This window comes from Fusarium phalaenopsidis (assembly GCF_050370095.1).
Source record: "Fusarium phalaenopsidis strain FUZ10S chromosome Unknown contig_32304, whole genome shotgun sequence".
NCBI classification, from domain to species: Eukaryota; Fungi; Ascomycota; class Sordariomycetes; order Hypocreales; family Nectriaceae; genus Fusarium; species Fusarium phalaenopsidis.
This window is the reverse complement of record NW_028145404.1, coordinates 70,613-82,235: the sequence shown is the minus strand read 5'-3', so window position 1 is coordinate 82,235 and position 11,623 is coordinate 70,613. Positions and strand designations below refer to the sequence as shown.

General features: G+C 50.5%; 4 protein-coding genes across 4 annotated transcripts; 1 reads left to right on the top strand and 3 right to left on the bottom strand.

The window, feature by feature from the left end:
• Nucleotides 1-466: 466 nt before the first annotated feature.
• Nucleotides 467-1,246, bottom strand: LRP88_09365 (uncharacterized protein; the record flags this gene model as incomplete). The annotated part of the gene is made up of 1 exon (XM_083245851.1): nucleotides 467-1,246. One exon carries the CDS (start codon nucleotides 1,244-1,246, stop codon nucleotides 467-469), a length of 780 nt encoding a protein of 259 aa, XP_083096964.1.
• A 519-nt stretch (nucleotides 1,247-1,765) lies between these two features.
• On the bottom strand, nucleotides 1,766-3,036 carry LRP88_09364 (chaperonin 10-like protein; the record flags this gene model as incomplete). The annotated part of the gene is made up of 3 exons (XM_083245850.1): nucleotides 1,766-1,992; nucleotides 2,056-2,694; nucleotides 2,760-3,036. The coding sequence occupies 3 exons, from the start codon at nucleotides 3,034-3,036 to the stop codon at nucleotides 1,766-1,768; spliced, it is 1,143 nt and encodes a 380-aa protein (XP_083096963.1).
• A 2,778-nt stretch (nucleotides 3,037-5,814) lies between these two features.
• On the bottom strand, nucleotides 5,815-7,800 carry LRP88_09363 (uncharacterized protein; the record flags this gene model as incomplete). Its single annotated transcript, XM_083245849.1, has 7 exons — nucleotides 5,815-6,100; nucleotides 6,157-6,218; nucleotides 6,270-6,641; nucleotides 6,699-7,323; nucleotides 7,381-7,464; nucleotides 7,516-7,587; nucleotides 7,643-7,800. 7 exons carry the CDS (start codon nucleotides 7,798-7,800, stop codon nucleotides 5,815-5,817), a joined length of 1,659 nt encoding a protein of 552 aa, XP_083096962.1.
• Nucleotides 7,801-10,074: 2,274 nt separating this feature from the next.
• On the top strand, nucleotides 10,075-11,589 carry LRP88_09362 (uncharacterized protein; the record flags this gene model as incomplete). Its single annotated transcript, XM_083245848.1, has 2 exons — nucleotides 10,075-11,251; nucleotides 11,576-11,589. The coding sequence occupies 2 exons, from the start codon at nucleotides 10,075-10,077 to the stop codon at nucleotides 11,587-11,589; spliced, it is 1,191 nt and encodes a 396-aa protein (XP_083096961.1).
• Between the last annotated feature and the right edge of the window lie 34 nt (nucleotides 11,590-11,623).

The window sequence follows — 11,623 nt, the reverse complement described above, 5'->3', positions numbered from 1 at the left end:
AAACCCAATGCTGTAAAACACTGTCTGTACTAGCACAATGCCATGAAAACAGCTTTTGATTCGTACAAAAGGCTAGTATTAAAGCCATTCTTCACAGACTTTGACAAATACGTGGATTGCGTCACTGATGGCTTTTTCTACCGTAACTTGTTTGCAATAATAACATGGGCTTGCGTTACCACGGTCTGGGCCTGAGCATCGGCCGGTTGAAAATATGGTGGCCTTGAGGACCCAACATGTGAAGTTGGTGGGCAGTGCTCTTCACCAATCTACAATTTTCTTCCTATGTCTTGTTAGCCAAGCACGGATTGCCCACCTTGCACCTCGTAGCCCATTTCTGCATAGTGAGAATTTGGTATTTTTGGCACTATCAACCTAGGTTGCGCATATATCTTGCAAGGCACACGAACATCCATTCTTCATCATCAGAGCACATTTATTCCTAAGCTGCATGTTCCTAGCCTGATTACGCAGGGAGCTTTAATCCTGCAATCTTCTCGCAAGCCTTGACCACCTTCTCTTGCAGATCAACCTCACCAGACTCCGGAAGCGGTTCGCCCAGTCGCTTCTTTGGCTCAAAGTACTTTCCAGTCAAGGTTTGATCATAGTCTCCTTCAGCCAGCATAACATATGTCTGCACGCCATCTTCCAGCGTATCTGGTGCGCCCTCGCCGCCAATCTTCGTAGCCACCCAGCCAGGGTGAACAGAAGTAACCGACGTGTTTTTGAACCGTCTTGCTACCGCATTAGCTAGTAGCATCACATGTAGCTTTGAGTCGCAGTAAGCAGGAAAATCCTGGAACTGAGCTTCTCCTCGCTCAAGCCAGAAGATATCTTCGATCCTAGTATCGGCCTGGCGGTGCAACTGAGACGAAATAAAAGCGAGCCGCTTCGGAGGGGTTATGAGGGAAGTCAGAATGTAAGGTGCAAGGACATTAACAGCCACCATGGCCGGAATTCCCGTATCAGGCGTTTTTCGGAACGGTCCGTAGAGCATGCCAGCATTGTGGATAATGACATCAAAGGGTCCGGCAGCGTTGATGTCGTCGGCGAGTTTCTTTGTCTCCGACACAAGTGACAAGTCGGCGATAAAGATGCCTGCAGCGCCAGGGCAGTTCGCCTTAGCGTCGGCTGCGCGCATGGCGTTACGCGCATGGAGGTAGACGGTGTGCTTGCGTTGAACGAGTTGACGAGCAGCCTCAAGGCCGAAGCCATCAGCAGACCCAGTGATGAAGATACGTGCCATGTTGCAGAAAGAGTGAGAGGCGGTGGTAATAGTAGTAAGTTTTTAATCAATGCTTCAAGTCGACATCATAGTGGTCTTCTGGATATGCCGGTTATATAGCCCAGCTTTAGCAAGCCCGCCCACATTTGTTCCGATGCTTCTGAGGCTGATTTGTAACTAGCTGCGAGCGAAAGAGCTCGGTCACATTTTTGGCTGTTCCGTGGCCCGCATGCAGCTCGGCAATTGTCATTTTTAAAGAGGTCCGTGGCCAGATGGGAATCTTAGACTCGGACTTAACGGACCTGCCATTGCCCCCCCAGAAATGCCCGCAAGGCTTTTCAAGACCCTTGGCTGTTCCATAGTCGGTCCCCTCTTCGTCAATTTTGCACATCAATAGCCATAAATCCACATATCGCAGGCATCAAAGCGGCTACGGACGGATGTCACTTTTGCAACAAGAGCTAGGGAGGAGTTAGAAGGTAAACTGGATTATCACTGTTTAGGCACAATTAGAGGCATTCTTAGACTCTAACTATCGCCTTACACAATAGTGTAGACAGCCTTTTCCGCACTAATCGGGCGAACCCCAGGTATCTTGTTTGGAGATACGAGCGCAAGACCATCAGCAATCTCCTCGAGGCCACCAGGCATCTGGCGGATTGGGTTGCCTGCCAACTTCGCTTTTCCTTGCGAGGCTTCCGAACCAAGAAACGCGAAAAACTCGGCAGCAAATCTACGTGCCTCTGGGTTTGCTGGAATGCTGGCGCCTGCGATAATCGATTAGCCATCAAGGTGAACTTGTTGCACGTTTACCCGGATAACTTGCGTACCTTGATAACCAATCTCCACGCCCAAGCCCTCCCACACAGCACCAATCATGGGATTGTGCTGCAGCTTGTTGATATCGAACTTCCCGAGAGCCGGACTTCGATATACTGCAAAACGACCATCAGGAGCCAGAATCGAATCGACTTGTTCAACAGTCGGTGAGACAGAGACGGCATCGACGGCGTAATGAACACCTCCGGATGCTTCCGTCAATTTTCGGACTTGCTCGGGCCAATCAGTGTCGTGGTAGTCAATCAAAACATCGAATTTGTAGGGGTTTTCTCGCAGCAAGTCGTGCTTGGATGCACTGGCCACCCCAATGAGACGGATCTTTGTGCCTGAGAACTGCTCGCTCAATCGGACTAGCTGTGCCGCAAAAAGGCCCAGAGACGCGGTCGCTCCGTAAATGAGAACATTGACTTCGTCCTCAGGCTTCAGCCCGAGCCTACCGAAGCCTTCTGTCTCAGAAAAGGGGCACGGAAGTTGAAGCCTACTGAATACTCCTTGGGCTGCAGTGAGACCGCACATGCTGACACTGGCGGCTTCCCCGAGAGACATGCCTTCAGGAACATGCCACACTAGATCCCATTCAACACAGACGTATTGCGCAAATGCACCCGGTCGCTCGTTGACAGAACAAGCTGAGTATGAAATAATGCGTCAGCAAACATATAAATCTCACCTGTCACCGCGTGGTGAGACATACCGCCTTGAACAAAACCTGCAACACGCGTGCCGACTTGGGTACGGGGATCATCTAGTTTCTCCACATCTGTGCCGACTTTCGTGATCACACCCGCAAAGTCACTCCCAACTACACGGCGATCCTGGGCAGCGACAGGGTTTGCCGTATACAACCAGTCAACTCGGTTCAAGGCAACAGCGCCGACCCGGATCAAGATTTCTGATGGGCCGGGCTCCGGGATAAGTATGTCTTGCACGGCCACTAGCTTGTCTTTCGGCGTTACAACTAGAACCTTCATGTTTGCCATATTGTAGTGTCAATGAAGAATGTGAGAAGACGTTGAGTAACAGTAGATATTGGAGGCCCCATAGGCGGTAGTCCAGGAGGTTATATATACCAACCGACATCAAGGTCTTGGGCGAACGGTGGGAACCTACCCTGGGACCAAGGCATGAAACTCAGCCCACGTAAATGCCGATGAAGTCTTTGGTTAATAAGCCCCCGATCCCATAATAGGCTAGTGGCACGCCAACCCCACTTTATTATCTCCGTTTGCAGCATCTCTCCACGGAACTTTCCTTAACTCCATCATCTCCGATTCAGCCCAGGTCAACTACCCACTTCGGTGACGTCCCTAGACCCTGACCATTTCACGATTCTGCATCATATCAGAAGATAGAATGAGTGATCATGGAAGTATGTATCTCCCCACTATCATGGCCTGCTATACGCCCACGGCTATAATAGTCTAGGGCTTTGGTAGCCGACTAATCCCTTTTATAGTTAGGCCCAGCGGAGACGATGTACAGAACTTCTTGGAGACCCAGTCGTCCGAAGCTCCTACTAGCCGCTTCACTTGTGACTGCGGTAAGAGCTACATGCGCAAAGAGCATCTCCGACGTCACCAATCCACTCATGACGGAGAACCACATAAGTGTCACATATGTGGGCAGGTTTATTGGCGCAAGTGAGAATCCCGCAAGTTGCTTGAGATCGGTATAAGTCTAAACAACTCTTCTAGAGACGTTCTCCAGCGTCACTTGACCACTCATGAAGATCATCCTCCAGCTAGACCACGCGCTTGCGATGCTTGTCGTGCAAACAAGACCAAGTGCGATGGCAATGGAGTCGTCGATTGCACGTTTTGCAAGAAAAAGTCGATTCCTTGTCACTATTCCCTGCGTCGCTCCAGGGCTCGAAAAGGGGCGCTTGCTAGAGGACACGACACGACACGTTTCGATCATCACTCATCCCACAGTATTTCTACAGATGAGCCTGCCCAGAACACGATACCTGAAACCATAGTAGAGACTAGCGGCGCATCTTCTATGATGGGCACAAGCTCACACAACCCTCTGAATGTTTCATCACCCCCGCTTCTGCATGTTGATGCGACTGCTGAGCCCGAGGCGCCTGATGATACGGCTTGTCTAAAAATGATCCTTCAAGAATTATCTACATCACCGCCCAGATCGAGTCCCTTGCACGACACAGATTTCCCCGATACCATGGAAAAGTGGATGCTAGATTGCTTTGAATCTTATGTCAATCGTTTTCATCATCGATGGCATATCATTACCGCGGCTACCTACGAGTTCAAGAAGAAGCCTTATGACAACGCGGTATCTGTCCTGATGATTGGGTCCTATTTTTCTCATTCCACAGACCAGAGACATCTGAGTGTCACAATTCACGAGAAACTAATGGATCATTATCTGCAGCTAACGGTGCGTGTGTCTGCTCTCTAATACAGCATTTGGAAGACATCAGCAAGCTGACATCTGTGTAGGAACCGGCCGTGGAAGGTAGAAGGACCCCAGATACAGTGAGACAGCTTGAGACCTACCAGTCCATTTTGATGAATGTCATCTTCGGATTATCCTTAGCTGTTGGTGCATGCCTTTCGGGTCGATATGGAGAAAGCTGACGTCAATCCGAAGCAAGAAAGAACGTCAGCACGAGCCAACCGCTTATGTGGTCAATTAATTGAGACAATGCGGAGTACCGGCTTCTTCATACAATCTCGTGCGCAGAGCATCCTTCAGAGCGAATTTCCCGGTGATTATGGCCCTTGGATAGGTATGTTTATAGACGAGTGGAAAAGGTTCGTTATCCTCACATTCCTGCAACGCTTAATCCCTTATAACTTTCATGAGCTAAACAATGCAGACTTATTTGTAATCTATTCAAGGTAGACACGCAGCTATCTCTCCTTTATCGGCAATGTCCCAGGCTGCGCACCAAAGAGCTCGGTACACCCCTACCATCAACCTTCTCTTTACGGAACTGTTATGATTTCGGCACTTTTACTTATCGGGAAAAACGCGAAGGTCCGGGTCGCCACGTCAAATTGTCCATGATGATGAGATATCCTGACTGGTTCCTCCCTGATCCGTTACTCGTCGAAGACATCCACCTCGGTCTTTGTGGTCTGGCTTTCGATCTCCTCGAACAACTACAACCTCACTCGGTCCCAAATGTGCAGATCAACGCTGCAGCGATCTCTAGCCGCGCCAACGTTGTGCGACGGCTTGCAATTTGGGCTGGGCATGTTGAGACTATATCTCAGAAGCTTTCATCCGACGCATCTAACCCAAGCGATCATGGCCTCGTAACTGCGTACCTTCAGCGAGAGGATGAGACTAGCGCCTCACCCTACGATAGGTCAGTCGTCAAACATCGGATTCAAGACATCCTCCAAGACACGACAGCGCTATATCACCAACTTCAGACACTGCTCTCAGTTGATAAATCAGGCTGAACTCAATTAAATCTCCCTTATTCATTAGCGGCCGCAATAGAACCAAGGTTACTGCTTATATTCACGTAGAAGGCACAGAGCTTAATGAAGGCTTCTTTGTAAGTGGTCGGGAGGATCGCAAGGGTGGGGATGGAAGGCCCTCTTGCTAGGTACACGGAGAAAGCCGCCTTATTATGTCACCAATGCCGCACAACGCTTGGAGCATACTAAAATAACATTACTACGAAATCAGCTGTCAGACTGAAGAATGGAAATTGATAAAGTAGGGCTAGGCCCTAAGCCGTTTACTTGGCCCCGGGTTCTCAGAGAGATCCTTTACTGTGCAGCCCCAAGCTCTTCAACAATCTTGTCCGCCGCGGCAAGAGCAAAACAAGCAGCCGTGAGGGTCGGGTTGCAGGCATTTGCGGTGGGGATAACACCGCAGCCGCCAAGGACGAGGTTATCCTGGTGCCAGACCTTCCCGAACCGGTCAACGACACTGTCCTCGTCGCTCTCACCGGCGCGATAGGTGCCGCAGATGTGGAGGGCGGAGCCCGGAGCGAGATACTTGGGCTCGGCTCCAGGCAGGAAGCCTCCGAGTTTCCTTGCGACATCAACCATACTGGAGGAAGTTAGTGTCGACTTCAGGGACACCAAAAGAGCTTTTGGGGGTCTTACTCAGTGATCATTCCCTCGCAACGGTCCAGGGCGGCTTGATCCAGGGAGAAGTGGAAGGTTGGCTGTTGCAAAAGTCAGACGGGTGTTTATCGTTTGGCTCAAGCCGTACGTACCTGTGGCATTCTAAACTGATCTTGGTAAGTCTTGGAGAACTCGACATAGTTGCTCTCCTTTGGTTCCATGTAGGTGAACCAGCGCAAGTCGACGATGAGACGCTGGTCAACGGTAGGGGGAACTTGGCCATAGCCAAAGGCGTCGCGGTGAATCTGTGTGTGCCAGGGATACTTTTCAGAAAGAGGGAAATAGCACTGAGGATCAGGGTCGTTGAATGGGAAAGGAAGTGGGTCATTGGGGTGTCTCTTTCGGTGAATCTTGACATACTTGTCCCAGCCAAGATGGTAGGGGTCCTTCTCGACGCTGTCCACAAGGTTTCTGTTGAGGACGACTTGACAGAATGCCATGGGCTGCTCAGTCATGTAGCGGCCCTAGTTGTGAAGTTAATGTTAGCGGGTCCTCCAACCTCCGGTTGCTGCTGAACTTACCAGTGCTGGGAGCGAATCCGCCAGATCATAGTTTCCAAATTCAGAAGAGTTGAACAGAATCCCGGGGGTAAGCACGGCGCCGGCACAGATGATGTACTTCTTGGCCTTGATGTAGTACTGTTTGTCTGTCAAGATGTCTCTGACGACGGCCATCTCGACCTGTTTGGTTGGTCCAAGAGCAAGCCCAAGGCACTGGGTGTTGGGCTTGATTTCGAACAGGGGGTTCTGGTTCTTGGGGTCCGAGAGATCTCCCAAGATGGTGGCAGTTGCGGACCACTCGACGTAGTTCTGGTTCTTCTCGCTCCTCTTGCAAGCCAGAGGCATGCTTCTCATCTCGCGGCCCTCAAAAGACTTCTCGAGGGTCTTCTTGACAAGTTGCTGACGAATGGACTTGTCGAAGGCGGTCTCGGTTGTATCAAACAACTTCTCTGCCCTGTCGTACAGGCCATCCCACTCCTCGTTACTGAAGAGATCTGACCTCTCAATGGGATTTTCACGTGGAGTACAGCACGTCCAGTGGGAGCCCATGCCGCCGACAACGCGGGATGCAGCCGCCGCCGATAGGTTTTCAAAGGGCTTTTGGTCCGGGTTTTGACCATTCTTGATGAACGCGAGCTGATCCGCCCTGAAGGATTTATTAGTTACATGGCCGGCGTGAAGCGAGGTGTGGATTGTAGCGTACTTGGGGGCCCACGATGATGGCTCCAGGACAACATCGGTAGTGTTGGTCGGGACGGAGAGCAGGTTCAATTCTCCCTTGACAGTACTGTCAACCGGTTAGCGAAAGACCTTCAAGACTTGGCTTCTGCGAACACACTTGGTAAACAGACTGATGTCCTTCTGGACGGCCATACTGTTCTTCTTGTGGTCACCCACGCGTCTCGTCTCCCTAAATGCCAAATCAGCCAAAGTTCATGCTCTTCATGCCGCTAAGTGTTACGTACTGCTCTCCGATGTCAATCATCAGGACCTTTTTTTTGTTGTCGACGAGGGTGCGAGCAAAAACAGCACCAATGGGGCCCGACCCAACGATCAAGACTTCTGTCTTGATGAGGGGGGTATCAGGGTTGGAGCCGGTAGATTGGGGGACTTCAGGACTCATGGCTGCGGTTGATGTTCGTGGGTGCTTTTCGAGTAGTGGATGTGTTGGATGATCGGAAAGAAAATGCTGTGATCCTATATCAGGTGGAAGACGTGCTTCCCTTTTAAATATTTCAACCACCGGCTTTCACAGGTCTCTTTCCAGGGAGTTCGGAGATCACAGCATACCAAAGTTTTGAGTATGGCTTGAGGTGGCGAGTTATGTGTTTCTCTTCCCCTCCTGGAGGTATGAGATATCCCTAAGCTATTCGGTACTGCAGACTCGATTGATAGACATCTTGCTAGATTCAAGTATGTAGCCAAGAGCATAAGAACCCTTGTAACATCAAGTACTTGCGACAGCCCGAGACGTGGCTATGAAGTTTGTCCCATTAAGGTATGTGGGTTTTCTGGAATAAGAAAGCTGAAATTCTTTCTTGGGTGCCACTGAGCCAGTCTATTGGCAGATTGGCTGCTTGGAAGGGAGAACCCCACGCAGGTGTAGCACATGTGAACCGCCGTTCGGGCTAGACCATTCTTCGCCCAATCTTCCATTTTCTACTCTCGAATTGGGCATAGAAGATAGGCTGCGTCGACAGGTTTGACTAAGAAACCTGGCCCATCGAAGACTATTAGTTCATACCCTACGCCTTTGCGCCCGGATGGCGGGTAACCGGCCTGATACGGAGTGCCTCTAAATCTATATCATCGTAGATGAGGTAGATAGAGGTCGCTACGCAGAAGTTTTCCTGGGGTTACTTCGTAGTACGTTCACGACATAGAGGAGTTTGTGCAGACAGCGAGCCGCAAACTTACCATTAGCTCTAGAACAAATGTCAAGTTTGTGATTGGCCTTGGTAAAGAGGTTGTCAGGAGGTCTATTACCGCCCCGACATGTACTCCTGCACCGAACGCATGGCGCCATTTAGTACATAGTATGCGCATCACGGGTGCCGGCGGCTCGAGACGCTTACGCAAAGGCCGGCATGGAGGTTAGGTTCATTGACGATTTTCTTGTTTTTCAGACATCTCCGTCGTACACAAGATCAAAGGGCACACTGATAAAACATACGATTTGACGATTGGTTCACGTAGAGGGTGGCGAATTGTGTTGCGGATTGAACTCGCCGAGGTCAGCCGATAGTGAGTGGTGGTAATTGTCTACCATAGCCGTCTCATGTAGCAAGGCTAGTGCGACTTGGCAAAATTGATGCCACTGGTGATTCTGATATCCTCGGTAGACATCAAGGGGCAGCGCAGAAGTGTGTAGTCTTGTGTAGGAGTGTCTAAGCTCAAGAGAGAATTAGGCGCACAGACGTTTGCAAATCCAAGGGGATAGAGCTTTAGCCTTAATTTCTCTAGTCTCTTATCGCATTCGAAGAATCTCATGTTTGATTGGCTCTATCGTACAGGATCCAGATGGCAGCGTGCTAGTCTTGCATAACCCTGGGGAAATCGCAGCAAAGGCACAGCGTCACCTCGAGTCCTCAACCAACCATCAACCCTGTCCGTACACTCCATCACGTGGTGTTTTTTCGATTTATCCAACGTCTTGTCCACTCCGTCGCATCCATCATATCCGCAGCCTGTTACTGAACCTCCCTCCCCCCCCGCATCCCAAATGAGCGCCCCATACAACAGACGCATGGGCGCATGCCTGCAATGTTCCCAAAGAAAGCGCAAGGTGAGATTACCACATCGTCTGCCGGAACTTCTGATTATGATACATACCTATGGACAGTGCGATCATAAGCATCCACAATGCTCCCAGTGCCTTAAGACAGGTCAGATCTGCGAGCCCAAGACATTCAGGTCATTCACCCCGTCTGCTTTCAATACGGAACGATGGACTGAAGGGCTCTTGGGATCGTCGCCCGCATCGGAGCCCAATAGGGATGTCGAAACGGACTTGTCGCATTCGCAGCGGACCCTTCTATCCACCCTTGAAACTTCTCTACATACCCCGGATGGTCATCAAGAGGATTTCACAGAAGCGGGTCATGGTCTATGCGAAACGCCTATTCGTCCAAGTGCTTATTCTGACTTGACTCTTGGGCATCTATCGCAAGCAACCATCCATACCTCAAACTCTCCCGCTCCCGGCTTTATCCCAGAAGCCTGGTGTGATAACTCCGTTAGCATAACGGCATTCCCAACAGAATTACATAATTCAGCCAAGGATACCGTGAACGAAGGAAATACCCCCCCAAGTGGAATGGCGGTGGCCATCCCCGAGTTTTTCCTGTCAGAAGTCTCACCGAATCAACTCTACTGCCCGATGCCTTGGCCAGACGACATGCTCGCATCGCCGGAGAGGCGCTTCCTGTGGCAGTATTTCCTTTCTGCAGCCGAGACCGATTTCCTATGCCTGGATTGGGAGGATGTTGGTCACTTGTACGCATATCAGCACCCCTACGTCACCAATCTCCCTTACATGGCGCTTTCCAACGCTGCCCTACGTGGAGCCATCCTTTGCTTCAGTGCCGCCCAGTATCAGCTACGATTCGAGCGGCAAGATTTCGTCGCCACAAAAAGTGTGACATGTTCTGAGGCGGTTCGGTCCATGGAAATCCAGCTTTCAGGCTCGACACGCGATGAAAGCAATCTACTTTCCATCGTCTACGCAGCTACCTTACTCTACTCTTTTGGGCCCGAGCGTCACGATTATCTCCGGATAGCGTCACAGCTTGTCATCAAGTTTTTGGCGGGATGGAAACCAGAAGCCAACACGTCCAAGTCGTATCCCGAGATAACGCTGACGGAATACCGCTGGACTGTCATATGCACGCTGTGTTCTTTGCAGAAGCCCAACCCTGCTCTTGGCGACCGAATCTACCATATGATCGAGATGGGAGAGGATGAAATCGAGCAGAAGTATTCCAACGCATTTCAAAGCTGGGTCAGCCACCCCATTTACACGTTCTCACCTCGCCTCGTCAACCCATTATTGCGAATTGGCCGGCTGTTGCAAAGCCAACTCTCCCAGCTTGATGTTGGAGCTGATTATGAGCCTCCTTCAACGTGGCAAAGCAGAGTGGCCGAGGCAGAAGAGGTCCTCCTCCAAGCTCGTGAGCGCGATGCAAGTGTCTCAGAGTCGGCACTCGATGGTGCAGATCCAGTGGCTGTGGTTGCACTCAATGAATCCATGTACGCGGCAAGTTCCATTCTGCTCTACGCTCGCATTCATGGTCTGCCGTTCACAGCGCCATTCATACGTCGACAGACACGCATAGTTGTGGACGAGATCTCCAAGATCCAGCCCACGTCGCATGTATCTTATGCCATCGTCTTCCCACTCTTTGTCGCTGGATGTGAGGCCGTGGAGCCGCAAGTAAGGGATGTGGTCGAACAGAGACTTCGGGAGCCTCGAGGAGTATCGTATAATCGTGGAGACGTTATTGGCGCCCTCCATCGTATTTGGGAAATTCGAGATCTTGAGCCAGGCCTCCCGTGGCCGCACTGGGTTGATAAAGGTAAGCACGTCTTCTTAGGCTGTCATGGACGCTTGATTAATCACGTCGGACTAACGGAGATACAAGTGGAACCACGATATCGAGATATTTGTTTGATGTAGATGGCGATCTTTTGTCAACACTTTCACGGTGGACATGTTTTGGTCTGTGTTCATGGGCAAGGGACACGCGAATGCCGTCACCACGTTAAAAGCTGGAGGATAAGTCTTGTAGTTTAATGCCACCTTTCTTTTCCCAAGGAGGGACAAGATCCCTGCTTTCTTCCTCCTCGATGGTGTCCTCGGGTATCTTTGATAATGATCATATGACAATACGTCGCATTAGCACTCAAAGTTTAATGCTTATCGTTTGAACGGTTACCACAAGTTTGGC